At 57.7% G+C, this 26,416-nt stretch overlaps 8 protein-coding genes across 8 annotated transcripts; 3 read left to right on the plus strand and 5 right to left on the minus strand.

Annotated features, from left to right (window-relative positions):
• UV8b_05514 (uncharacterized protein) lies at positions 1–584 on the minus strand (the record flags this gene model as incomplete). The annotated part of the gene is made up of 3 exons (XM_043143011.1): positions 1–159; positions 261–317; positions 408–584. 3 exons carry the CDS (start codon positions 582–584, stop codon positions 1–3), a joined length of 393 nt encoding a protein of 130 aa, XP_042998944.1.
• A 6,044-nt stretch (positions 585–6,628) lies between these two features.
• On the minus strand, positions 6,629–7,945 carry UV8b_05515 (uncharacterized protein; the record flags this gene model as incomplete). The annotated part of the gene is made up of 2 exons (XM_043143012.1): positions 6,629–7,695; positions 7,804–7,945. 2 exons carry the CDS (start codon positions 7,943–7,945, stop codon positions 6,629–6,631), a joined length of 1,209 nt encoding a protein of 402 aa, XP_042998945.1.
• Positions 7,946–8,552: 607 nt separating this feature from the next.
• UV8b_05516 (uncharacterized protein) lies at positions 8,553–11,725 on the minus strand (the record flags this gene model as incomplete). The annotated part of the gene is made up of 6 exons (XM_043143013.1): positions 8,553–9,306; positions 9,460–9,694; positions 9,788–9,906; positions 10,077–10,881; positions 10,990–11,248; positions 11,444–11,725. The coding sequence occupies 6 exons, from the start codon at positions 11,723–11,725 to the stop codon at positions 8,553–8,555; spliced, it is 2,454 nt and encodes an 817-aa protein (XP_042998946.1).
• Positions 11,726–13,738: 2,013 nt separating this feature from the next.
• UV8b_05517 (uncharacterized protein) lies at positions 13,739–15,274 on the minus strand (the record flags this gene model as incomplete). Its single annotated transcript, XM_043143014.1, has 3 exons — positions 13,739–14,080; positions 14,140–15,089; positions 15,166–15,274. 3 exons carry the CDS (start codon positions 15,272–15,274, stop codon positions 13,739–13,741), a joined length of 1,401 nt encoding a protein of 466 aa, XP_042998947.1.
• Positions 15,275–15,785: 511 nt separating this feature from the next.
• On the plus strand, positions 15,786–17,244 carry UV8b_05518 (uncharacterized protein; the record flags this gene model as incomplete). The annotated part of the gene is made up of 3 exons (XM_043143015.1): positions 15,786–16,322; positions 16,395–16,873; positions 16,974–17,244. 3 exons carry the CDS (start codon positions 15,786–15,788, stop codon positions 17,242–17,244), a joined length of 1,287 nt encoding a protein of 428 aa, XP_042998948.1.
• Positions 17,245–18,460: 1,216 nt separating this feature from the next.
• On the plus strand, positions 18,461–18,814 carry UV8b_05519 (uncharacterized protein; the record flags this gene model as incomplete). The annotated part of the gene is made up of 1 exon (XM_043143016.1): positions 18,461–18,814. The coding sequence occupies one exon, from the start codon at positions 18,461–18,463 to the stop codon at positions 18,812–18,814; it is 354 nt and encodes a 117-aa protein (XP_042998949.1).
• Positions 18,815–19,743: 929 nt separating this feature from the next.
• Positions 19,744–24,113, plus strand: UV8b_05520 (uncharacterized protein; the record flags this gene model as incomplete). Its single annotated transcript, XM_043143017.1, has 5 exons — positions 19,744–19,946; positions 22,258–23,042; positions 23,205–23,274; positions 23,334–23,592; positions 23,673–24,113. 5 exons carry the CDS (start codon positions 19,744–19,746, stop codon positions 24,111–24,113), a joined length of 1,758 nt encoding a protein of 585 aa, XP_042998950.1.
• Positions 24,114–24,957: 844 nt separating this feature from the next.
• On the minus strand, positions 24,958–26,282 carry UV8b_05521 (uncharacterized protein; the record flags this gene model as incomplete). The annotated part of the gene is made up of 3 exons (XM_043143018.1): positions 24,958–25,753; positions 25,904–26,139; positions 26,259–26,282. The coding sequence occupies 3 exons, from the start codon at positions 26,280–26,282 to the stop codon at positions 24,958–24,960; spliced, it is 1,056 nt and encodes a 351-aa protein (XP_042998951.1).
• Between the last annotated feature and the right edge of the window lie 134 nt (positions 26,283–26,416).

A 26,416-nucleotide genomic window follows, 5' to 3' on the forward strand; every position in this document is an offset into this window, starting at 1 on the left:
CTAGGCGGCCATGCATTGTCCTGGAGCGCCGCCCCCTGGTAAATCTGAAGCTACGGCTACGGCTACGGCTACGGCTACGGCGTGCGTTTGCCACGGCAAGAACGGCCCATGCGACTGGCCGGCTGCGGCTGGAAGACTTCCCTCCCCCTTCACGCTTGACTAAACTCGACTCATTCGGCTTGTCCGCATGCAAGGATACATTGTACTGGATGCGCTTGTGTCGCATCTTTCCAAGCGCGGGACCAGGCACAATAACGAACAGCCTCCAACGTGCTTCCCACATGCCAGCCGTCCACATTGGTCCGTTCGGAGTACACCTGGATTGGTGTTGGGTGCGTTATTGTCCGAATATACTTGCTCTTATGGGCCATGGCACAGTGACGTGCCATGTCCGAGGAGCAACGTACCAAGACATGGCCGCTGGAGTTGAAGCTGTGGCTTGTCAATTGTGATTCAACGTGGTTACTCCGTACTCTGTTGGCCGCGTTAGGAACTCGCCAGAAGTTGCGCCCCGAGCCGAGCCACGCCAGCCACAGAGGTTTCCAGTCCTCATTCTTTGCTGGGGAGGCGCCGCGGTGTGCCATTGGATATGTACTAATCCATCAGCCCGGCTTGCCCTTGTCATTAGCGGCCATCTTGAGACCCCTTTACGATAGGCTGCTGGTACCATTTGACGTGACGGTCCCTAGCATGTGTTTGGATCCCTCAGTAATAAATCTGACATCTCTACTCCATACGGAGCACCGAGGTCCTGATTTCCACACAGTACGACCCTACTTGCCGCCGGCTCACTTTGTAGGTCTTTGTAGGTCTTTGTAGGTCAGTATCCCTTGTCCGGCCCTTCCATCACCTTTCGACCCTGACCATTTATTTGCCTCGACGAAGCAAAACACTTTCCCAAAAACCTGGCCGAGCAGCGCAAGTAAGGAAAAGTACGTTTGGCGCCCTTGTGTCGCATTGCGTCGGCGAGTTAGTCTTCCATGGCGCTTTTTAAAGACTTGAAACAGCCCAGCCGCAAGAGGCGGGAGAAGTTGTTACGGGCAAAGCTTTTTCCTAGGAGTCTGGACGCAGTTATTACGAAACACCTACGTCAATAGCAAGGGGGCTCTCGCCAATCGCTTCCCACTCCAATGCTGGACGGGGCTTGTCATGTATACCCCATAGTGACATCACAGCCACGCACGCGTACCTGAAACAATGCGGATGAATCTTCCCAAAGAGTCAAAGACCCTGAGACCTGAAAAGATCCAACTTGGTAACCTGGACGGATCGGCCAGGCCCCATGCGTTGGCGCATCTTTCTTCGCGCAAGATTTCCCCCCCAGGATGGACAAGTGTCTGACTAGTCTTGTACGGAGCACGGAGTACAAAACCCATATTTTGCCGAATCACGCACGAATGGTAATTTCCCAACGCCCTGTCAGTTTGGCAGCCAATGACGAAACGAGCTACGCAGGCCCTACCTAGGTCTTGTGAAGTCAGCCCCGTTTAGAATGGAGCGGGCTTGTGCTGGTATGTATGTATGTATGCATGTACAGTACAGACTGTTGGGACAAAAGAGTCATTGGACTTTGCCGCCCAGACTCCAGGCAAAGGGGACATTGGCTCCAAATGCTTAGATGCTTACCCTGATGGACAATACAATCCCACAACGTCGCCCCGACGGAAAGCGAAGCCAGATTTACACCCAGGCTGACTTTGAAAGCAGACGTCTTGCAATCTCTTGTACGGAGTATGCTACCCAGTGTTTGGGAGTTCCCCCGCCCCCTCCACTGCGTTCAAGACAACGATGCTCCTTGAAGGCATGGTAGTCATGGTAGTGTACCACCTGCCAACCGCCTAGTTCATCGATCCGTCGGTTGGTTTGTTTGACCTCGCTTGACAATGTTCAAACCTGTCTACCGTTTACTCGGACCCGACCCGAGACGGACATGGAGGGAGAGTCATCTCGTCTTCGCCGCCACCCCCCCGGGGCAACGTATTGTTCCTTGCAGATCTTGGGTACACCATGGAGCTCCACCAAGGAAGCCTCGGTTGTAAGCAGCTTTGAACTTCCAACAAACGTTTATTACCGTTCGGATGCCAATCCCAGCCAGGACGAAGCTGTGTGGCGTGGTTTATTTTTTTTTATTTTTTTTTTTTTCCCAAGGCAAAATACACCAACGTCTGTCGCCGGTTGGAGTATCAGTATGGCAACCCAACAACCAACCTCGGGAGTCCAAACAAGTTGGCCGACTAATAGTAAAGGGAGGCCTACTTTGTTCTCTGGTCCTCTCCTCTCCCGTCCTAATTGATATACATACCCCCTTGGCTGGAAAGCTTACTAACAAGCCAAGTTTACTAGTCCTGGATGGTCAAGGTCGGCCCCGGTACAGGTAGTCAGCCACGGCAATAACCCTGCGGGCTGCTGCCTTCCCACAGGCCCTTGATGACTACAGTTGAGAGGTTTATACGGACGGACTCCGAATTCGTCCTTGTTTTTAAAGTTGGCCGGCAGACTACGTATCCAGGTGTGCTGAGGTATCGTATTTGCCATCCGCTGCCGATTGGTTGGTAATAGCTATCCTGACTTGCAAACGGGCGGGGAAAAGTGGATAATAGCAATAGCATGGATGATGGCGGATCTCTGCTGTTTGCATTGCCCTTGGAAGTCGTCGTCTTGCATCGTGAAACAATCAACGGCGGAGCGCTCTCGCACGCGTTGGTGCTGGGCCGAGCTAGGGTACCTACGTCAAGATTACGACGGTCCAGTATTCGATGGGATTGATGTCATGCAGTCGGAAATCCATGGTCTTATGCTAGGAGCGGTTTCTTTTTTCACACTGAACAGTATGTCAATGTCCAATTTTTGGTACAAAGACATGCCGAACTCGTAATTATTCTCTGCTGCCTTGTCCAGGTGGAATCTGCGGCACCCGATGACGTTGCAGGGCATCGGCCGCTTCATTACGAGGTACAAAGGAAAAGGTAGGTAGGTAGGTTAGTGGGCCGTTATCACGCGCTCGTGTCTTATGAGCTGCGTGTTGGCGAGAGCTTATCAACACCCAGTCTCTATTCCGGCCGATTGTTTGAGGTATATGGCGGATGCTGACGGTCTGCCTGCATTGGGACTTTTAACGGTAAAATTGTGCTTGCTCGAATGTCGGGCGGCCCCGGACCGCGGTCGTTTTGAGTTTGGGTTGGTTGGGTTTGATTTGAATTCACGGAACGGTTGTGAAACAAGGACGCCATCAAGGTCGCTGGCCAGCAAAGACGGCGGGCGGACAGAGAAGTGGACGACGACGAAGATGACGACGAAGAAGAAGAAAAAGAAGAAAGGAAAGAAGATCATGTCAATAGTCCCCCCCCTGCGGGTCGGGCCGGGAGCCGTCAATGCTGGCCAAAGTCGAATGAATCGAATCATGCATGCACGGCAGCAGACTTGGGGGCCACGAGACGAGGAGCTGCACATATTGCAAAGGGGCCCGAGCTGCGGAGCTGCGCCAGAGATGCTGCAAAAGAGAATCCTTGTTTGACGAGAAGGGTAGCGTCGGAAACGACATGGACCGAGCGAGAGAGCGGCATGGCCGCTTGAGCCTGTCAATCAACCAACCAACCAACAGCGAGCGAGCGCTGCGTAAAGGCCGAAATCCTTCGGCATCAGACTACGCGGATCCGTACAGCGTCTCGGGGGCTGCGGGTTTTTTTTTTTTTGGGGGGGGGGGGGAGGGGGAGTCTTGCAAGGCACCGCCTGCCATGCCATGCGTACGGGATGCACGCGGAAACGCATGCGGGAGCGCGGAGAAGTTTCGGAGCAAGTGGCAGCGGCGTGGGCGGGTTGTGTTGTTCTTGTCGCGCGGCATGCGTCTCGCGTCAATGCAAACTTGCTTGACTGGCCTCGCTGCAGCTCTTCGGTGCGCGGACGCGGCGGCACCCCGTACCTGTTCAGCTCGACAGGCATCATCGCATACATCATGGGTTGGAAACCTGTCCTCTCCAGCGGGGGGGGGGGGGGCGGCGGATGCTTCCGCCAACGAAGGCTGCAGCAAGCGCCCCGTGGCCGTGGCCCCTTTGGCGAGTCGTCCGTCCCCTTTGTCGGGGTTGTGAGCGTCAGAAAACAAGCAAGGCGGAGCGAGGTGGGAGCGGAGCGGCCATTGCTAACCGAGGGGCGCAGTTCTCGAGGGTTTCTGAACCTGACAAACAAACGGTCGCCAAACCACTTGCCGTCCGTGCTCCCCAGGAACAAAGATCCAGAACGAGAAAGGGGGGGGGGGGGGGGGGGGAAATAAAAAAAAATAAAAAATAAAAAAGAAAGAAAGAAAGAAAGAAAGAAAGAAAGAAAGAAAGAAAGAAAGAAAGAAAAGGGGGTGGGGAAGGGGGTGCAAGGAGAAAAGAAGCATCATAAAAGTGCTCGGCCCTGGTCCCTGACGACCGTCCTTGACTCGCTGGACTCGACTCCAACTAGATTGCTAATGAAACGCTGGTTTGGGTGGGACCCAAGACTATCAGGATTTCAGCGTGTCAGCAAACAAAGCAAAAGCAAAAGCAAAGGCAAGAGCAAAAGCCAACCAGATCTGCAGGCATGAAGCGTGAAGCATGAAGCGTGAAGCGTGAAGCGTGAAGCGTGAAGCATGAAGCATAACCGGGCATGACCGGGCATAACCGGGCATAACCGGGCATAACCAAGCATAACCAAGCGCAACCGTGGTTGGCAGCACTTGCGAAAGGCAAAGGGGCTTTGGCCGCCAAGCCTTGGAGCCACGGAATCGCGCGATTGACGCCAACGACTCCGTCCCGAGCATCGCTCCAAGAGTCCAAGGGGCTGCCTTGTCCCGCCCGCCCTTGGCTCGCACTTGAAGCTTCCTAAAATTCCGCCGAACCCTGACCCATGCATTGCATGGCTGGCTGAAGCCTGAGAGCGAGCAGACGGGACGGGTCTGGTGGTTTCTAACCCTCTGTTCGGACGCGCCACCGCGGTTTGCAAGATGATGATGGCCCTGCGCTGCAGAACAAGATGCAACGAGACTCCGTCTGCGGGCCGGCCGCAGGCTTCGCCACGCCCTGCTTCATACTCCAGACTTCTCTAGTCCGTACAGAGCATCTAGACTGTATCCGACGTCCGTGTCTAACCCCCCTGTAGTCGAAGCCGTGCTGTGTTTTTTTTTTTTTTTTTTTTGTTTCTAATCTTGTGCTGCCTTGTTTTCAGCCATTTCCCGCCCGCCCCTTATTATTCTCGGCAAAGTTTCCCACCATCGTCAGCTTGTCTTGGACTTGTCTCTCTAGCGCCTGCGCAACACTCTTCCCCCCCGCCCTCCTTCCTAAACCCCCCCCCGTCAGTGACCCGCGAATCTTGGAGATGCGAGGACGCCAAGACGCAGGAACCATTTGCGCAGCCGGGAGTGGCGTGGCGTGGCGTGGCGTGGCGTGGCGTGGCGTGGCGTGGCGTGGCGTGGCGTGGCCGCCCGTGTCTGAAAGCTGGGCCACACGACATGATGGACCATAACACCAAGTCGCCGACCATTTCTTTCGGCGACTTGACAGCCGCCATGGCATGCATCGCCCCAAGTATCACAAAGGCCCAGCCTCATTGTCGCCCATGGCCCGTCCGCCCAGGGCAGAGCGAAGGGATGATCCCCCCCCCCCCCCCCCCCCTTCCCCCCGGCCGGGCCTCCATCTACGGGCCTGCAGCGGTGCCTTTCTGCTCACTGCACATGGGCGCTTTCGTGACCTCATCGACCGGCTGCATCAGTCAGTCACAAGACGGGCAGGCAGGTGGTGCTCCGAAAAAACCTCGCACAAAGCACGCACCGCACCGCACCGCACCGCACCGCACCGCACCGCACACGTCCGCGGTAGAGCAGCCGTGCGGTGTCACGGTTGTACCGAGGGGCGCGCGAGCCCAGGCTGAACCTTCATGTCAGAAGAGGCCGAGACAAGGTGGGTTGGTTGGTTGTGCACCTTTGGGCCGCCCGCCGCCCGCCGAGTTCAGATCCAGGCTTTGGACCCGTCCGTCATCTGCTCCGTTGGCCAGGTGAGACTTGCAGCTATCGGGTTCGCAACTGTGCCGACGGGCGGAGCGCAGAGCACGGAGTACATGTGTGTGTGCACGGAGTACGGCTGGCGTTGCCGCATGCAGCACCGCCAGTTTCCGCCGTTGGCGCACAGGGAGAAGCCTTGGGAGGAGGGTCGGAGGGGATGCCTGCCCTGTTGAGTCTTGACATGCGTTTCGTCGCGTTTCGCTGCGTTTCGTTTCGTTGTTGGCCCCGACGACACGTTTGGACGGCTTCACCGCGATGTGCTCCTCCCTCACCCGGCCGGCGCGTAGATGAAGAGCTTTCGGCACCATGACGGCGATTCGTGTCAAGGGAAGGAAAAGAGAAGGAAAGAAAAGACAAGAACGAGGAGCAGGGAAAAGGAGCGAGGAAAAAGAACAAGAAATAAAAGAGTACGTGAAGCAGGTTGTATGTATTAAGAGCAACAGCATCCTCGTCAACCCCCGCCCGACTTGACCATCACCTCCCTCACAGTAGATGCATGATGCCTCCCGCTGCCGCCGCCGCCTTGCAGCACCGGCAGCACCGGCAGCACCGGCAGCACCGGCAGCACCGGCAGCACCGGCGGCGCCGGCGGCACCGCGCCAAGTCCCGAGCTTACGCGCTCGTGGCAAAGTAGTAATTCTCCCACAGATACTCGTAGTCCTCCACGATGCCCGCCACGAAAGCCGGCATCCTGCGCCTCACGCCGCGCACCACGCCGCGCGTGAGGCCGTGGTAGAAGGCGCCGCGCATGGCCCACCACGCCATCCCCCAGCCGCGCCTGTTCCACTCGTCGCGCTCGAGCGCCGTGGTCGTGAGGCTCGCGTCGCGCAGCTGGCGCGCGGCGCACTCGGCCGCCAGCCCGGCCAGCCACGGCGTCCACGACGTCTTGCCGCGGCTGCGCGCCAGGGCCACGGCGTAGACGAGCGGCGCCAGGATGTGCAGCACCTCGGCGGCGCGCGACCCGCCGCGCAGCCGGTTGAGCAGCCGGCCCGCGGGCCTGATGTCGTCGGCGGTGAGGACCCGGCCCAGCAGGTACGACGAGATGTCGCCCGGGTCGGGCAGGCAGGGGAGCCGCGAGCCGGTGCGCGGCATCGCCCACTCGCGCTGGTGCGGCTGCGGCGCGCAGAGGAGCCTCGGCATGCCGTTGCCCTGGCCCCGCGTCTCCTCCTCCTCCTCCTCCTCCTCCTGCTTCTTCTCCTCGTCGTCGTCGTCGTCGTCGTCGCCGTCGCCGTCGCCGTCGCGGTCTTGCTGCTGCTCCTCCGCCTCCGGCACGGCCTCCCGCTCAGGGAGCGCCGGCGTGACCAGCGGCCTCGACCGCGTCACCAGCAGCAGCAGCACCCGGCACGCCGCCTTGACGGCCTCGATGGCCACCACGGCCCTCCACCGCGCGCGCTCGCCGCCCCTGCGCTTCGCCACCATCTCGCACACCAGCTCCGTGTACACGACCATCTGCAGCACCATGGCCACCCGGCGGTACAGCCTGCTGCGCTGCGCCCAGAAGCGCGTGTACCGCGCGTGCGCGGAGCGCGCCGCCCCGGTTCCCGTTACCGGTCCCGGCATCGGCTGCCCGGGCGGCTGCCGGGCCGCCGGCCTGGCCAGCAGCGCGTCGTGGTACAGCGACAGCAGCTGCACGCCCGAGTGCACCGACTCGGAGGCGATTTCGGCGTCGCGGAAGCGGCCTGCCCGGGAGGCTTTGCGTCAGCCAGAAACAAGCCAGCATTTGCCCGCTCTTGTGTCGCAGCGGATATTGGGGGGGGGGGAAGTATCAAGCAGGGCCGGCGACTCACCGGGAATCATGTACGTCAGGCTGCGCAGCGCGCTCTCCAACTGGCCGACCTGGCTGGCGTTGCGGGTGATGAAGTCGTCGTACAGGGCCAGCCAGCGCGGCGGGCTCCAGCCGCGCGGCTTGCCGGGCGGAGCGACCGACATGGCAGCTGGGGGCGGGAGAGTCTAGTCGGTGTTGGTGTTGGTTTCGGTGTCGGCGGGGGCGTCCGGGCTGGCGGGGGGGTTTTTTTTTTTTTTTTTTTCTTTTGGCGCGGGAGGCAAAACGAGGTTTTTGTGGTGGTTGCTGATGATGATGGATGGAAGGATGGGGTGGGTGTTGCTGGCTCTCGGGGCCGAGGTAGAAATGGTATTGGGGCCCCACTCTCGCCGTCCGCGTTTCTGCCTACCCTGGGGAGAAAGAGGGTCTTGCCAACGCGGACATGGACAGCGACGGATGCGAACAGCAGCTCAACACCGCGGCGGCATTGGTGGGAATGCGGAAAAAATGGTGCGCCTGTCGTCGGGGGGCATCCATCTGGTCACGGTAACCGACTTGGCTCGCACACACGGGCGCCCTGGCTTTTTGCCTACAAAGGCTGGTATAGTACATTTTGATCCCGCAGATGCCGCCAACTAGATGCATTGAACGATTCCAACGCCACGGCTCAATGTTACAGCGAGAGCTCCCCAACCCCCAACTCCTCGAAAACATGGTTCCCATCATCCCCCCGTCCACCCCGTCATCCCGTCATCCCGTCATCCCATCACCCCGTCATCCCATCCCCCCGTCATCCAACGCCCCAAAGGCCCCCATGGCCAGAGACGCCTCCCCCGGCCCCAGCAGCGCAAACCCCGCATCCGCCAACTGCGTCCCCGTCGGCAGCATCGGCCGGCCCTGCATGGGAAACGGCCAGAAGAGCGGGTTCTCCATCGTCTCGGCCGTCTTCTCCACCAGCCGCGCCTCGCCCTTGACCGCGATCCGGTTGCCCGAGCCCCAGTCGCAGATAAAGTCCTGCACGCCGACGTTGGGCGCGAAGAAGTTGAGGCTGCTCGTGTACGGCCGCACCAGCCGCTCGTAGTCCTCGGGCGCCAGGTCGTGCCCCTCAAAGTCGACGTCAATGTTCCACTTCCTCGCCAGGTGGCCCAGGATGTGGAGCGCCTGCTCCGCAAAGTGGTGGCAGGGCGCCATTTCCGCCAGGTCGGCGATGCCGCGCTTCAGCGCCGCCATGACCCTGGGGTTGGTCTTGACCACCTGCTCAATGTCGGCCGGCTGCGCGTCCCCGGAGCCGACGAGGTCGCTGGTGGAGGCCCCAATGGCCAGGTGCATGATGGACGACGTAAGGACAAAGTACGGCACAAAGGACGGTGTTCGCCGGAGCGTGTACAGCTGCGAGTACGACGTCAGGAGCCCCTGGATGGCGTCGGCGGCTTGGCTGCAGACGTCTTTGGGGACAATCTTGGACCCGATGATGCGCAGCTTGATCAGGGGGCGGAAGAGGAGCAGGATGGCAAAGTGGTAGTACATGCTGCGTTTGATGCTGCTGTTAGCCAGACGGCCTTTTGCCGACTCTTTTCGAAATGCAAAAGAAGAAGAAGAAGAAGAAGAAGAAGAAGAAGAAGAAGAAGAACAAGAAGAAGAAGAAGAAGAGGAGAGGCCCGCGGATAGATGCACAACGTACTGGGCAAAAAGCACGGCAGGCGTAAAGTTGTGGCCCAAGCGCAAGGCTTCCGGTATTCGATCATACCAGTTCAGATACTGCGTGTACACTTTGAGCAGCTCCTTCGACGTCAACGGCTTGCCTGGCGAGTGCAGCATGTAGAGCGATTGGTGCACAAGTTCGCTCAGCTCGCAGAAGCACTTGTACACAGACCGTACGTTCGAAAGCTGTTCGCAGGATCGTTGAAGCGGCGCCCCTGCATGCAACATGTCAGTCACCGAGTCGCACCATGAAAAAGCTGCCCGGACAGCAATACGGGGGGGGGGGGGCGTGTGGCATTTCAACGCACCATCATCGGTGTAGGGAACCCAAAGAGACGCTTCGATGTTCCCAATGATACCAGGCTTGGGGGGTAGGCGTGGGAAGCAGGAACACTGTGGCAACGACCCGGTTGCGAGTGACCAGGCGCTGGCCAAGGGGTACGAACATCTGATTAGCATCCACGCGCAAAAAGTCATCAGCCGGGCATCAAGAGGGGGAGATGAGACAAAGAGAGAGGAAAGAAGCGACGAGAAGACGAGGGGAAGGGGGAAAAAAAAAGAAAAAAAAAAAAAAAAAAAAAAAAAAAAGGCCCTTACTGATCGAGCGCAAAAGCTCCCCAAAACGTTGCCGACTGCACCGCCAGCTCGTTTTCGTTCAAGCCTTCCCCAATGTGATGCAGCCCCATCTCGACTGCCAGTCGGATGCTCTGTCCGGCATAGTACCAGCTTTCCGAGTCTCGGCCGCAGCTCGCTTCTCGTATCGACATGATGCCCAGGGCCTGGATGGTGGTCAGGTTGTGGTGCGACTCCTCCTGGTTGAACAGGCGCTGCGACTCCTTGAAGAAGTGATCGCCCGACGTGTACGGGTCGTTGGGGTTCTCCCTCGTCGTGGGCTGGGTCGAGAACCGGCAGCCGAGGGCGAGGAGAGCATTGACCAGGATCGGGGAGCAGTAGCGCTGCCGTCCGTCGCGAAAGTCTTGCAGAAAGTGCTCCTTGCTCAGCGACGCAAACGTGGGGTACTCCCAGCAAAAGTACAGCGCCAGCAGGTGCTGGACGAGATGGATGTCGCCGGTGATGCCGGTCCACGTCCGCGGGGGCATCTTCATTGCCGGCTCGTGCATGTGAGACAGGACCTGCTCCAGCCCGCGGTACTTTGGCCCGTCAGCACCGTCGGATGCCTTGTCGGCGGTCATGCTCTCGGCCCAGACAGCCACCCGCGACTGAGGCGGGCCAGGCAAATCCGAGGTCCACGCCATCAGATCCGGGAACGAGTCGCTTCTTGCCGACTCGGCCTGGCCCAGGTTCCACGACCTGTTCTGCTGCATGTCGCCCGGCAGACTGTGCTGCTGAGCCGCGGCCGGCTCGACTCCCAAGCCCAGCTGGGACAGCTGTGCCGCTCCGGCTGACAAGACCGACATTCCGGCTTGGAATCCCGCCAGAGAGTCCGCGCCCTCTTCGGCAATGAGGTCGGAATCGTTGGACTGCAGAAAGTTGGACGGCAAGGACGCGCCGCCTTGGGCCGGCATGCAGACCGTCAGCCATTCCGATATGCTCTCCACGGACTGGCCTCGGCGCAAGCGGCGCAGTACTTGTTCCCAAAGGTCTGGCCGGATGAGGGCGGAAAAGACCTGGTCGCTGGATCGCTGGTGCTGGCGAAGGCTTTCGATCTCGGTCCGGAGGTTTTCCTTGGACTGTCGAACGGGGATCTCGTACACGCATTCGACTTCTCGTTGGGTTTTGCAGCGTCCGCATGGCTGTAGGCCATCGCACTGTGGGCAAAAAGAAAAAACGAAAAAAAAAAAAAAAAAAGACAGGGCGGGCTGGGTTAGCATGGGGCCATGCCTTTTGTCGTAAACGTTTTGGGGGGCAAGCGGGTAGGTTTTGGCGGCCAAGGGAGCCGCAAAACAAGGGAGCAGAGAAGCAAAGAAGCAAAGAAGCAGGCGCGAAGGATGGATGGCCAATACCTTTGCGCGTTTCTTGCGACACTCGGTACAAGCATTGGGCGTCACCACTCCGAGTCCTCTCCTCCGCTTCGAGTTTTGCGCATTGCTCGTCGTCTGCTTGGACGAGGCAGAGGAAGTCGTGGCGGGCGTCGATTCATTCTTCTTCAGGGCAAGCTGCGTGCCCGTGCCCGTGCCCGTGCCTGTGCCTGTGCCCTGCGGCGTGTTGCCCGTACTCGGCTGACTCGGCCCGGAGGGAGTTTGACTGCTGCTATCTCTTTCCATGGCTTCGATGCGATAACGCATGGGGATGCGCGAAGCTGCAAGCGAGCGAGCTACTTAACACGGGTGGCGATGGCAGCGACAAGAGCTAGCAGGTAGGTAGGTACAGTACCTAGCCCAAGACAGGAAAGACGGCGCACCGTGGCCGGCCGGGGTCGGCGTCGAGAAGGGGGTGGTGCCGGCAGAGGCACGGGTGAAAAGGAGAAGTGCTGGGGCGGCAAAGAGAAAAAAGATGTTGGGCAAATCGCAGGAGAAGCCGACAAGGAGATTTTGCTGTTCCGTTACTCCTGCTTGGCAAGTTGGACAATCCAGAGTGGCATGCTGTGTGCATAGGATTGCAACGAGACACACATGGTGCGGGGGAGGGGGAAGGAAACGACGCGCAGCAACGCAGCAACGCAGCAACGCAAGAAACGCAAGCAACGGCTGGTTCAAAAGCCGAGGCGGCGACGGCTCCGACGGCGAATCTGAAAACCAAACGCCTGGCAGCCAGAGTCGGCAGCTAAAGGTTCGAGGTTCGCGGCGAAGCGATGCGGACGGCCTGCGTAGACAGCCCAGTCGCACGCGCGGGCGGCAATCGCGAATCGTGTTCTCGCGTAAAGGGTATCGGGGATCGTCAATCGTCAAATCGTCAAATCGTGAAATCGTGAATCGTGAATCGTGAATCGTGAATCCCTGGCTCGAGGTTGGTTGCAAAGAGCTTCGCGAGCGGACGGGTGAATGGCCGGAGCGGGGTGGACGGGCAGGCTGAAGTACCTAGGTACCTACATGTACCTCCAGAGCCCAGGTGCCAGATGCCAGCCAGGTACCTCGCCAGGGGAGGCACCCGCCGTGGATGCCCAAGTAGCTCGCTTAGCGGGGGGATGTGGCGGACTTGGCCACTGAGGTGCTGGGCTGGGCTGGGTTGCCACCCAGGTCTGCGACAAGGAATCCGACGCCGTCAAATGCAACCATGGCGTGCGGAAAATGCTCACACAGGGATGCGACATGGCATGGCACTTGCTCAAGTGTCAATCCCTTGGCGCATTTCCAGGCGCGGGTGGGTGGGGGGGGGTGCTCGGGCCTCGATCGTCAAGCACCAGCCAGCCATTGACATGACGCCTTATCGATAAAACCGGGTACTCGCGGGTCCGTCCTGTCCTTCCACTGCCAGGCCCAAAACTCCAAAACAACTTCTGCCATCAAGAACTTGTGCTCAACACTCAGCTCAGCCAACAAGCAAACAACACACCACCAGCCCGTGGTAGCTGAGCAAGCTCGCGGCATTGACGCTGGTACATACATACATACGTACGTACATACGTTGGCCATGCGGTTGGTCCTGCAGAGCCATCATCATGCACATGCTGCTGCTGCTACCCCCAGCTCCCGCCATCACACCAGACATCAGCCAGCCTGCCGCTGCGCAAGACGCACATTTCCGCAGGAAACCGGCTGCGACGACGACGCATCGCTGCATTAGCACCAGACGCCCTTTCGATACGCCCAGCCATTTGCCGGCGAACCGCTCCGAAAAAGCCTCCCAGCATGGGGCCCGGAAAGCCGTTGCGTCGTTTGACGCTCGCTTGGCAGTGCCGCGTAGAGCTCTACATCAATCAGGTCCGCTGCGGCTACGTACGCGTAAACCACGAGACGAAAACAAAGTCATTTTGAGCCACCACGTTAGCTAGTCCGGGTCCGTCATTGCAAACGAAACCTCCTGCCCCATTCAATGTTGATGGCTGTCCTTGCCGTTTCCGTTCTTCTCCTGCCGTAAACCCTGCAGCAGCCGGTATCTTTGCGATACTCGACTATAAATGTTCAATGTTGTAACAAGAACAACCCCCCCCCCCATGGTAATATGTACTATCACGTCAATCCCCAACCCACCGCATGACATGTCGTGCTCAAAATTGGAAAAAAAAAAAAAAAAAAAAAAAAAAAAAAAAAAAAAAAAAAAGGGCAAAAAAAAAAAAAAAGGAAAAAAAAAAAAAAAAAAAAAAAAGGAAAAACAAATGGTACAGAACCGTGCCGCAACTCTCTCGTCTCGTGAGCTGGCTATAAGCCTTTACTCGGAGTCCGCCCGTACTTGATGGGGCTGGGTTGTCGATCCATCTTGCTAGGACTCTGTCGTCTTGAAGGGGTATAGTAAGACATATTCATGGGAGAGTTGTCGGTGTCGGTGCCCTCATCCAGCAGTGCTTGGCGCTGATTTCGCGGCGTATGCACAGGCACCAGCATATAACCAGGTGTGATGCTAGGCGGGGACCTGGCCGCATCATGCAGCGAGGCTGCCGGCTGAGATGGTGTGGGAGGGACTTCTTTGTGCCCGACGCTGTGTCGGCCGAAGGCGCTAAAGTTAACCGTGGTGCAGATCAGAATAATCGTCAGAATGACGCCCTGTTGGCAACTCTTTCGTCAGCCTTATCTCAGACGTCCCGCCTCAGAGAGGGACTGACCCATGCTTTGAGATGCATTGTTTCGGTGAATTCGTTGATAATCTCGGCTACCTGCTTAGCCGTGACCTTGATCCTCATGATTGCCTCTGGATCTTGCATCATGCACTCATACCACTCGGCGCAGACTTCCTTCAAGGCCGGCAGACTGTTTCCCGCGCAATTGTTGTCCGTGTAGTGCTTGCGACATGCTTCCATCTGACCAACCAGCTTTTGCTGAGCCACCAGGTTGGCGTTGTAGATGTCGCTTCGTATAGTGCTCACCACGGACCAGCCGACGTAGGTCAGGACGGATACCAAGAAGACGTTTGCTCCCAGCTGCATCCACCGTTGCATATGATCCGGCGTGTCCGGGTACTTGTTGAGAGCGTGGAAAAACGACTCAAAGGGCCCCTTCTGTCTGCCCTTGTCCTTGGAGCGCCCAGCGCCTTGTCCTCCGTCGCTGCCGTCCAAGTCCGAGTCCCAAGAGTCGGCTTCGTACCCACTGTTTCGAACCACACTGCCTACGTCCTTGTCCAGGTTATGGCGCTTCCTCTTTCTCATGGTCACGTTGAGGTCGCGCGAGCCACGAATCTCTCCCTTGCCAGAGGCCTGCTTTTTGCCTATACCGCCCGTCTTTGCGTAGCGAGATGATTTATCAATCTTGAGCGGAGTGATTGTGGCGCCCATCGCTATGTCGGCTTTGCGATCCAAGTCCGGGGTGTCGTTGGGATAGTCGGATGCTTCCGTCGCAGCTGGGCTGTCCTCGGCGCCCGAGGCTTCGGAGAGCAAGACCTCATCGACAGGCTTCCTAGGCGTCGTGAATGCGGGATTCCGAAACGGGGGTGCTGTATTCTTGGACGATAGCTGGGGAGTGAACCGCGCAGTCTGGGGAGGTTGAGAGAGGGGCGTCGACTGGAAACGAGCAAAGGGGTTCGGAGACCGAGCGGCCGATGTAAATGGGGACGCATGTGCTAGATTCTCAAACGTCAGCTCCCTCGTTTGGAAGTGATTCGGAGCAGAGGACCGGGGGGGGGGGGGGCCGGTTACAATTACGTGGTGCATTGCGCGCAGCTTGTGCAAAGGGACTCGTGGGATCCAGAGGGCCCTTGTCTTGGTATTCCCAATCCATGGGGCCTTCGTATGTCCTGGCGTCCATGATGGTGAATGAGGCGAGGACCAGTAACGTGTGCTGTGAGGCTGTGGCCTGGCGGCAGCAGAATTCAGCAAGGCGCTGGATGCACTTCTTATGAAGCAGCCTCTTATCCAACCCATGCACGGAATTTCTTGATGCAAGCAAGAAAAGTAAACAACCGGAACTCCACTGGGTCAAGGTTGGCTTCTCGTATGCCGGGGGGTGGGGCGATTATGTCAGCAGCCTTGCTGCATAACGCTCAATTCAATCCGCCCTCGCCTAATAAAATAGGTAAGCTAACGGAGCTGCGCTCAGCGTGAAATCGGGGAGCACGGCTGTTGTTGGTTTCGAAAGTTGTAGACTCTCTTGTTCAACCCATCTTTTGGCTCTCGAGATTCCGTCCAACTGCAGCCAGCCGCCTGGTTTTTCCGACGACGCGCAAAGGCCGGCATTTGCATTTCCCGACGCCAGGCTGTTTCCCACCAACCTGGGGCGTCTTTCCACACGTACTTCTTGGCGGAAATCATCAGCCAAAATGTCCGACCGCGACTCGCCTGTGGGCTCGCCCGCAGCTGGACCCGTCGATGATGGTCAGGAGAAGGAGTTTCAGAACGACCTGGCCGGGGAAGGCTCGGATCGCGACTCGGACGCCCTGTCTGAAATCGATGAAAACGAGTTTGAGGATTACGATCCCGAGACAGCCAATATCGAGGATCGGCCGGTGAATATTGACGAGGATGTCGCCCGCACCCTCAAGGCGAGCAAACGCAAGCGCGTCGCTGGCGACGCACCGAAGAAACCCCGCGAGGGCCGTCGGGAAAAGAAGAAGCGAGACGGCAACGACCAAGTGGCAGTGGAAGACGGCGGAGTAGACTCGGATGCGAAATCACAGAGACGGGCGCGAAGAGCCGGCGATGGCGGTGAGAGGCCGAGAGCCAAACCCGATGCCCCGGAGCCCGAGGGTGAGGAAAACCTGAGTCCAGAGGAGCGAAGAAAGAGGGCCATCGACAGGGCGTTGGATGCGGCGATGAAGAAGGGCGGAACGACGAAACGCAGGCGCAAGGACGAAATTGTGAGCAAGCACTCCGTTCTCGGAGACGCAAGCAGCTCGGTGCGCGCTCACGGTGACTGACGGCAATCGTAGGACTTGGAAGACGAGATTGACGAGCAGTTGGCAAGTCTCAAAGTACAGATGGAGCGAGCATGCCGAGCGGACAATGAGGCCCGCGAAAAAAACCAGCCCGCCCTTCACAAGCTGAAGCTGCTCCCCGAAGTCAATGCGATTCTCAACCGAAACAACGTGCAGCACGCGGTTCTCGACCCCGACACCAACTTCTTGCAGCATGTCAAGTTTTTCTTGGAGCCGCTCAACGACGGGTCTCTGCCGGCCTACAACATCCAGCGCGATCTCTTCACGGCAATGACCAAGCTCAACGTGGAAAAGGAGGCTCTTCTCAGCAGTGGCATCGGCAAGGTGGTTCTCTTCTACACGCGAAGCAAGAAGCCGGAACCGAGCATCAAGCGCATGGCGGAGAGGCTGCTGGGCGAATGGAGCCGCCCCATTCTGAAGCGGACCGATGATTACAAGAAGCGACAGATTGAGAGTCGCGAGTACGATTACCAGTATGTTTTTGCACGACTTCTGTCCGCTCACCCACCATTGGCAAGAGTAGGCTTGCCTTGTTCTGATGAAGCCTAACTGACGTCTTCCTTTCTTTTCCAGGGCCGCCCGGCTGGCGCAACGTCAGAAAATCGGGGCGCAGCTTAACCTCACGCAGCGGCCAGCCCTGTCGGCTCGAGATGCCGAACGTGAGCGCGTCCTGGCACGCGTTGGGTCCAGCAATCGCGCGCGCATGACAAGTCTGCCCGAGAGCTATACGATTGCACCCAAGAGCACGTTTGAAGGCGCTCGTGGCTCGGAGCACAGACCGCTCGGCGCTGGCGGCATGGAGGCGTTCAGAAAGATGACGCAAAAGAGCAAGAAGAGAGGTTGAGCATCAGAGTATGCGATGTATGGGGCTATGCTTTCCAAGGGAAAAAAAGGAACACTCGGGCGTTTTGGGATTCAAGAAAGGACATATGGCATGGTTGCGGCGCATCACATGGCCGGATGGGTGACGGTGCGTGCTTCGCCGGGCAACTCCGGGCCACTTTGGTCTCTGTCTGTGGCAGCTTGTGATGCTGGTGTCACGGGCATGCCACGGTGCAGTCTGGTGCAAGCCATGCCCGGGATAAATAGGCACCTACTTATAACCCTGCATTTTGGGCAAGTGAGGCCAAACTTGATCTCAGCGGGCCATGTCGACATGGCGTCTTGGTGTCATGAGCATAAACGCAGCATGTGACAAGCTGCAGGGCCCAGGAACCAGCGCGGTAATTCTGCCGTCCTCTTATTCACCAGTCATTTGATGGCGTTGCTGAACGACCCACGACTGTTGAACGTGAAGTTTCATGACCAAGTGGCCTACCACGTACGCAAGGTGCCTACTACGTCACATGGTCTAGCTTTGCACAGATTGGTAAACCGATGAGAGGAACAGCGACAGCATTCCCACAACGCTTCACCAGGGTTATTCGTTAGTTGTCCATGTTCTTGTAAGCTGTGCTTGTATGAGATAACGGCGGTGCGGTTTACGGCTCCCTTGGCTTATTCCGTACATACTTGCCAGGGTGATGCGCAAGGGTCCCCCTGTCTTGCCGCAGTGACGTCAAGCTGCTTCCCACGGCGGGGGGTTGGAGGCGCAGAGGCGCAGAGAGGATATGATAAGATTTCTTCTTCATGTTAGTTTTGCGACGAGGGAGGCATCTCGGCGACAAGATGCTGGTGGATGGCTCCCAAAGTCACGGGGCCCAATACTACCCTTCCCCCATCGTCCAGAGCCGGGTACGGCTTCAAGGGACACAGGCAACGACATGGAGCTCGTGTGGATCTGCAGTTCTGCAGGCCGCCATGCCATGCCATGCCATGCCGTGGCTTGGCCGTGCCGCTTTGGGCGTGAGCGAGGCGTGACCGGTGGTGAATGCGGCTGGGGCGGTTACAAGACTCGGGCCTCTTGGCTTGGTCTGGCCCGGCGGGTGGGATTCGCGAGAACGACGGAAGAATGGGCGTGGCAGAGTGTGTGGGTGGACGTGCATTGATCCAACCGAGCCTGATGCCATGCGTGAGGCCAGTGGCATGGGCATGGGAAGCTTTGGTAAAAGAGAAGATCAATGTCACCTGCTGGCAGCGTGGCCGCCGGGTCCGATGTCGCCTTTGTTTCCGATGCCGTCTTCCGAGACGACGAGGCAGGAGCACCAGGTGGGAAGGAGCGACATGCTCAGCCTCATGGGCTCTTTCTCCCTCGCCAGGCGCTGTTCATTCAGCTCGTAGCCTTGGCCAGTTCAATACATACCACATGCATGCTGCCGCGCCTTTTTTCTGAAAAGTACCGGGTGCTCACGCTGTCCTGTCGAGGAAGCGACTGGAACCACCACGACAGCGACGCGCATCAGAACACGGCTGCACGCCGCAACGGGGCTCCTCTCTGTCCTGTCATGGGTGGCCAGGTAGGTACCTATAGGTAGGTACCTAGGTAGTCGGGTTCGCAACTTCGGACCATCTATCTTATCTGTCTGCTTTGAACCACACCAGCCCGAGCTATGCCTGCTTGAGCAGTTCGGATTCCAGTTGCGAATCCAAGTTTGACGCTTGCATTTGCATATGCGTTTGCAGGCCGTGTTTGGATCCTCACCCGCGCCATGGCACCTAGGTAGGTACCTAAGCTAGACTTGGCCGGTTCTGCCAGCACTTCCATTCGCCGCGCGGAACTTGGCGCCAGCCAGCCAGCCAGCCGGAGGGAGGGAGGGGCCAGCATTTGAGCTCCAGTTATATCGAGCATCTACGGAGTACCAACCAGACTGCTTCCGGGTTCCTCGTTGGCTTTTTTTTCTTGTTCTTTTTTCTTTCCTTTTTTCTCTTTCTTTGTCCTTCAACCCCGTCTTTCTACAAAGACATCGCTGGCCTTGCACGCGCACGAACGCACGATATAGTTGCCGACTGGAAACAAGTATTTCTCTGACTGCCCAACGTCGCTCGACACTCGTCTGCCCCGGCAACGATACAATACCGATTCTTGAACCGCTACCGCCCTCGGACCCGCGACTGGACGACGGACGGTTGTTGCCGATCTGGCTTTTTGCGCGCCACCACGCATGTTGAACTCGTAACCTGCCATCCAAGCCTGGCGCAACAAAAAAGAAGAAGAAAATAACGAAAAGAAAAAAGAGAGACAGAGAGAGACAGAGAGAGGCCGACAGAGACGGAAAGAGAGAAAGAAAGAAAGAAAGCAGGCCCCTTCACCGTTTGATAGGGCCAGTAGTCAGCTTGCCGGGCCGGGCTCTCCGCCACGTTTCTCCTTGCCACGCGCTTTTCCCGACCAGCTGCCAGAATCTCCCGGAGACGTGCGATTTGACAAAAACAAGAAGGAAAGAAAAAAAAAGATAAAGGCGCCAAGATGAACGGCGATCAGGCGGGCGAGGCCGAGAAGCCGCCGGGCTTCGATGCGACCGCGGACGAAATCTCCAACGGCGCTGATGGCTCGGCCAAGAAGCGCAAGAAGGACTGTCTCAAGCCCATCGTCACCTCGGAGGGTACCGGGCTCGATGCATCGCAGAACACGAACAAGAACAAGAACAAGCAGCAAGACTGCAAACTCGAGTGCGTATGACGCCATTTCCTCTCTCTCTCTCTCTGTCGCCATTTCAGCCCTACTTGATGCGTCTTGTCTTGCTGCTGCGCTTCGCTTTTTCTTCTTCTTCTTCTCCCCCCCTCCCCCCCCCTTCTTTTCCCCTCCTTTTCCCACATGCCCTGGGTATTTCATGGTTTCCGTCTGCTTTGGAAGGAATCCCGCATCCGCAAGCGTCCTAGGGGCGATGTGGACGTGCATGATGGCCTTTTTGCGCATCACCGGCCAAGTCTCGGTTCCGTGATGCGCAAGACTGCTCGTCCGACCCATCGTTGTCTCGAGAGAAAAGTTTCTTTTTTTGGCAGTGGGCAGTGGGCAGTGGGCAGTGCTGCCAAGGCCGCACCGCACCGCGCCGGGTTGTGGATGTTCCATGTGCAGAGAAGCCGGGGCGGGTTTGGCTGGCCAGTGCTGTCTGGCTCCATCGCAAGAGCTTACGTCAAATGGCAACCAGACCGACCAGACTGATTGCAGTTGCATCCAGTCAGTTGCCTCCTCACGCCTCGCTGCAAGCCCAGCAGCCGCTTGGGCGATTTTGGAGGCGGGGGGGGGGGGGGGGGGGGGCATGCATGGGCAGCTCTCAACCCCAGCCACGATGGGGGATGCACAATGATGCCCAAGCGACGAGAATGCCTTGCGTCATGACAGCAGCGTCATCTCTGACAGCGATGGAGCAACCCCCTACCGGTTCTGAAAGGGGAGAAAAAAAAAGGGACAAGGAAACGGGAAACCAACCTGGGACCCAAAACTCGCCCCAAGTCTTGGGGGGGGGAGAGCAAGTGCTAGTCGGCAGATGGGACTGCCCATGTGCCAGACACTGCAGTTGTCAAGTTCAGTGTTCAAGTTCGCTGGCATCATGCGCCACCCTCGACTACGAGCTGTCTGGTGTGTGCCTGTGCTGGTTTCGTCAATACTATGAGCCTGACCAGCGGCCCCGCCTCTTGGCTGTCCGCTCCCAGCGACGCAAGTCTGGTTCAAGTCTGGTTCATGCTTGGCTGGATGCAGACTTGGCAGTGCACGCACGGTGAGCCCAGGTGTCTGTCTGTCTGGTCGGTGCTTGCACGAAGGACGCAAGTGGCCCGCTGCTGTCTGGTACCTGCTGCCCGCTGCCCGCTGCCCGCTGTCCACCGCCTGCTACTCACGCCGGCGCCAGCGTCGTCAAGCACAACACAGCACAACACAGCACAAACACAGCACAAACACAGCACAACCCAAGGGCCCGACTGGGCACGATTTGCTTACTTTTGCTGTTGGTTTTGCATTGATCAAGTTGATACCTCCTGCCGCTTGGCGTGTCCCCCGACTCCGCCAGGCATCAGCCACTGAATCCCCCAGCACAGCCCAAGTCCCGTCGAGGTTGAGGCTCGAGCCTGAACCTAAACCAACCAGAACCCGAACCCGAACCTGCCAGGCCCTTGCCCTTGCCCATCCCGCCTTCACCACTGCCTTGCCCTCCTCCGACCTCTCGCATTTTCCTGCCTACCTTACCTTAGCCATTACACCGAGTACAACTTCGTTTTTTTGCGCGCGCCTTTCTCTTCCCCGCCTCAGTCTGAGCTTGCGGCGCTTGTCGCTTGTCTCTTGGGACGGCTTCTAGAGCCCACCAGACTCTCTGTCTCTGTCCCTCCCTCTCTCTCTCTCTTCTCTCTCTCTCGCTCTTGCTCTATCCCCTCGCCGCCCCTCTCTCCCCTCCCCCAACTCCTCGCCAACTCCCCCCCCCCCCCCCCCATCTCTCTTTTTTTCCCCCTTCTTTTTTCTTCTTTTTTTTTTTCGCGCCTCCCGTCTCTTGGACGGTGCACGAATCAGACGAATTCAGGAACCTGCTGTGTAGCCGGCTCACTGGACTGCCTCTGATCGCTTTGCCCCTGCGGTCACGGTTGCCGTGCGACTGCACGCAATGTACACAAGATGAGCTTCCTCAAAACAAGGTTCTACCATCCCCCTCAGCGTGTCTCTTGTTCGACGTAGCTTTTTTTTTTTTTTTTTTTTTTTTTTACGTCACTCATTTCTTCGACCCTGTATGGGACTGTGTATTTTTTTTCTTTTCTCGCAGGGAGCCATGCGCCCTTGCATACTAATGCAATTTGGCCATGTCTTTTACCACCGTTGACCGATTCTTACCCCTCTATGCTTTGCTCCCCCCCAACACATCATCACCACCATCAAAACTCCCTGGGTTGAGTTGCTACTCGCCATCAACCGCTAGTATGCATCAGCCCGTTGCACCACTAAAGCAGCGTCAATCACCCGGGTACGTGCTAACAATGATTCTCGCCATTTGCCTAGATCACATCAATTGTCCTCCACGATTCCCGGCTCGCCATCGTCGTCTTCCGTCGAAGATGCTGCCGAAAACACCGCCGATGAGGAGGATTCCGAAGACTATTGCAAGGGTGGCTACCATCCCGTTCAGGTCGGCGAAAAGTTCAAGGATGGAAAGTACACCGTAGTGCGCAAGCTTGGTTGGGGCCATTTCTCCACTGTCTGGCTGTCGCGGGACAACTCCAACGGCAAACACGTCGCTCTCAAGGTGGTGCGGTCTGCTGCCCATTATACCGAGACAGCCATCGATGAGATCAAGCTCCTCAACCGCATCGTCCAAGCCAAGCCCGACCACCCAGGCCGGAAGCACGTCGTCAGCCTGCTCGACTCGTTTGAGCACAAAGGCCCACACGGCACCCACGTGTGCATGGTCTTCGAGGTGCTGGGGGAGAATCTGCTGGGTCTGATCAAGAGGTGGAACCATAGAGGCATTCCCATGCCTCTGGTCAAGCAAATCACCAAGCAAGTTCTGCTCGGCCTAGACTATCTTCACAGGGAGTGCGGCATCATTCATACCGACCTGAAACCCGAAAACGTTCTCATTGAGATTGGCGACGTCGAGCAGATTGTCAAAAAGGTGGTCAAGAACGAGCCGGCGGAGAAGGAGAACAATCGGAACGGCAGGAGGAGGCGCAGAACCTTGATTACAGGCAGTCAGCCGCTGCCCTCGCCGCTGAACACGACCTTTACCCAAGCAAACCTATTTCCCGGAACCGCGACGCCCAGCGTTGCCAGTGTGCTAGATCAGGGTATGTGAGCTATGCGGCCGTCGTGGCCGAATCTGGACCATTGCCCTGCTGGCATGCGCTTTTTCTTTTTCTTCTTTTCTTTCTTTTCTTTTCTTTTTTTTTTTTTTTTTTTGGTTTGTTCACCCACGGGAGCTGTTTTTGTGACTGATCATGGCGATGCAGGCGCTAGTAAGACTGGCGAGTCGTCACCCAAGTCAACAGACGAGCCACAAAAGCAGCGTGAAAAAACCGCGTAAGGGGAAAGAATCTGAGCTGGACAAACGCGCTCCCCGTGTCTGACTAGTGTGGCAGTGATATCCTTACCCGGGAAGTGTCCGGAATCTCGCTCGATAAGTCGAGCGAATCCTCTGCCTCGACGGGCGAGAAGCGAAAAGCAGAAGATGCCCACGCTTCCGACATCATTAGCGTCAAAATTGCGGACCTGGGAAACGCGTGCTGGGTCAATCACCACTTTACCAACGACATTCAAACAAGGCAATACCGGTCACCGGAAGTGATTCTCGGAGCAAAGTGGGGTGCCAGCACGGATATTTGGAGCATGGCAGCCATGGTGGGCAAAACCCCCCCCTCGACCGGAGCGAACAGATGTGACCCAGGGGACTGGATGCTGACAGGAATTTTTTTTTGCAGGTGTTTGAGTTGATTACGGGCGATTATCTGTTTGATCCGCAGTCGGGCACCAAGTACGGCAAGGATGACGACCACATTGCGCAAATCATTGAGTTGCTGGGACCGTTCCCTCGATCTCTCTGCCTCAGCGGCAAGTGGAGCCAAGAAATCTTCAATAGGAAAGGAGAACTGCGCAACATTCACCGACTGCGCCATTGGGCACTGCCCGACGTTCTGCGGGAAAAGTACCACTTCAAGGAGGACGAGGCGAAGCGGATATCCGCCTTTCTGGTTCCGATGCTGGAGCTTATTCCGGAAAAGCGCGCCAACGCCGGCGGCATGGCCGGCCACAGCTGGTTGGAGGATACGCCTGGCATGAAGGGTCTCAAGATTGAGGGGCTAGAGGTGGGTGCAAGAGGAGACGGCATCGAGGGATGGGCCACAGAAGTGAGGAAGCGATAAAAGGGTCGACAAGCTCACGAACCGGGCCAAGATTTCCCAACTCAACGGTCGACGATAACGACTGCCCTTGTTTACGATGCCGGTGGGATTTTTTCTTTTCTTTTTCTCTTTTTTTTTTTTTTTTTTTTTTTTTTTTCTCTCTCTGCCATTTGTTCTTATCTGGCCGCTGGCAGGAGTATGTTGCGGTTGATACGATCCGGCAAGGTAATGAATAGGGGCAGCTACGAGGAATGAGAGTTGCGCACGAGCACACGGGACACGGGCACACGGGCATCATCACGTGTAGGCGAATCGTGGGACTCGCTGTCAACATCCCGAGTCCCAGGCATGCCGAGGTGGCGAGTATAGAAGAGCGGGAAGGAAGGGGGGGAAGGGGGGGAAGGGCATTGGACTTGTTAGGAGGCAAAGCACATTGTATCGAGGTGGATGGATAGCAGGACGGGACGCGGTGCGCAATAGATAGACTATGCATACATGGGTTTTTTTTTTTGTTTTTTTTTTTTTGGCCACGAATCAGGAATGATGAGTGTTGAATTTGGTGTGGTGTGGTGTTGTGGATGGCACGGCATGCATGGCTTGGAGGTGGTCTCGAGTGTTTAGGGTATTCCACTCGCCTGCCGGTTTTTTTCTTTCCCTACAGAGACATGGTCACTTGCCTGTCTAGAGGCATGTCAAGTAACGAACGTGCGTTGGTAGGTAGGATAGCACTTCGTTTCGACTCTTACGGTACGGTACGCCTCGATGCGCCTCGCATGCAGTTTTGGTTTTGTTGCCCTCCAACGCCAGCCAGAGAAGAAGAAGAAGAAAAAGAGAAAGAAAAAGAGAAAACAAGAAAAAGGCCGGATCAATCATTACCATTCTCCAGCTCTCTCGTGTTTTCCCGGCCGCCACCTTTCCGGGAAGCCCCCCCCTGGCGAGCCTTGACACTACCTGCAGGTCCTTGGGCATGCTCCGAGCCAGACGCGTCAGCTTCAGCTTGATCCTGCTTGGAAGCAAGCACCTCTTGCATGATCCTTTTGCCCTCGTCGACCTCGCCGTTGGTGGAGCCGCAGCTGGAGCAGCGCCAAAGGCCGACCTCTGCGAGACTCTTGGTGCCCGGGGGCGCTTGTCCGTTGACCAGCCGGCAGTCGCGGCAGATGAGCGCGAAGCGATTACTGGCGGCGGTCTCGTCCTCGCCGAGGAGCACGTCGAAGATGCGGTCGTACCAGTGGCTTACGGGCGTCATGTACTGCTGCTGGTGGATGCGCGGAGCGGGAGGAGGAGCGGAGGCATCGTTGAAAGCGTTGGGGGCAAACTCGGCGCTTGGTTGCTGCGGGGCTGCCTCCCGGCCGACTATGTTGGCGGTTGGGGGAGGAGGCAGGTTCGTCCGACCGGTGGTAGTGGTGGTGGTGGTGGTGCTGGCCGGGCCGGACTTCCTGGCGCCCTTTTTGGGCGTCGGGCTCGAGGTTTCGTCGGCGGCTTTCTTTTTGCCTTCGCCGCCGTACTTTTGGATGAGCTGCATGGTGGAGTCGTACTTGGTGGCGTCTTTGAGCTTCTGGATGGTTTTGGCGCGCTCGTCTTGTTGCGATTTGAGGCGGGCGCTGATGGTGTCGATGCGGTAGGCAAAGTAGCTTCCGATGAGGGTGCGAATCGCGTATATTCTGGGAGTCAGGAATCGGGTTAGACAAGGGGAGCGGAGGGTGTGTGTGTGTGTGTGTGTGTGTGTGCTTTTTTTTTTTTTTTTTTTTTTTTTGCTCTCGCCAGCCAGGAAGCGAGGGGATCGAGGTTCCCGGCACATGAGGCACACTTACGAAACGGGCCCGCCTGCCATGCCTGTCCAGTCGTAGGCTCCGAGATTCTTGTATCCCACCACCAGCAGCAGGACAATGGCGTACACCAGGTAGGCAAAGCCCAGGTACAGCGTCCACAGCACCTTGACTCGGCGGGAGCTTGAGCGCACGCGGTCGAGGCGGGCTTGCGTGTCGGTGATTTTGGCCGACAGCGTCGACAGGGTCTTTTCAAACGACGCCGGGGAGGACGCGTCGCCCTAAGGGGAAAAGAGTCAGCCATGGATTGACGTTTGCTGGAAAGGGAAGGGGGAGAGGGGATCCGGGGGCGTGCATGGTGCTGGTGCTGCTGGCGGGGCTCGAGAGAGTAGTCGTTCACCTTCCAGGGCCAAAAGGACACCATGTTGGACGAGTCGGGCGGCCGCCCTGCGGATGTGCGGGAGGAAGGGAAGGGAAGCGACGTGAAGAAGCTGAGGTGCAGAGACAAAAAGGTGTTGCGGAAGGGCGAAGTGAAGCTCGTGACCCCCCAAGCCGGGC

The sequence above is a fragment of the Ustilaginoidea virens genome, chromosome 4 (genome assembly GCF_000687475.1).
Source record: "Ustilaginoidea virens chromosome 4, complete sequence".
NCBI lineage: Eukaryota > Fungi > Ascomycota > Sordariomycetes > Hypocreales > Clavicipitaceae > Ustilaginoidea > Ustilaginoidea virens.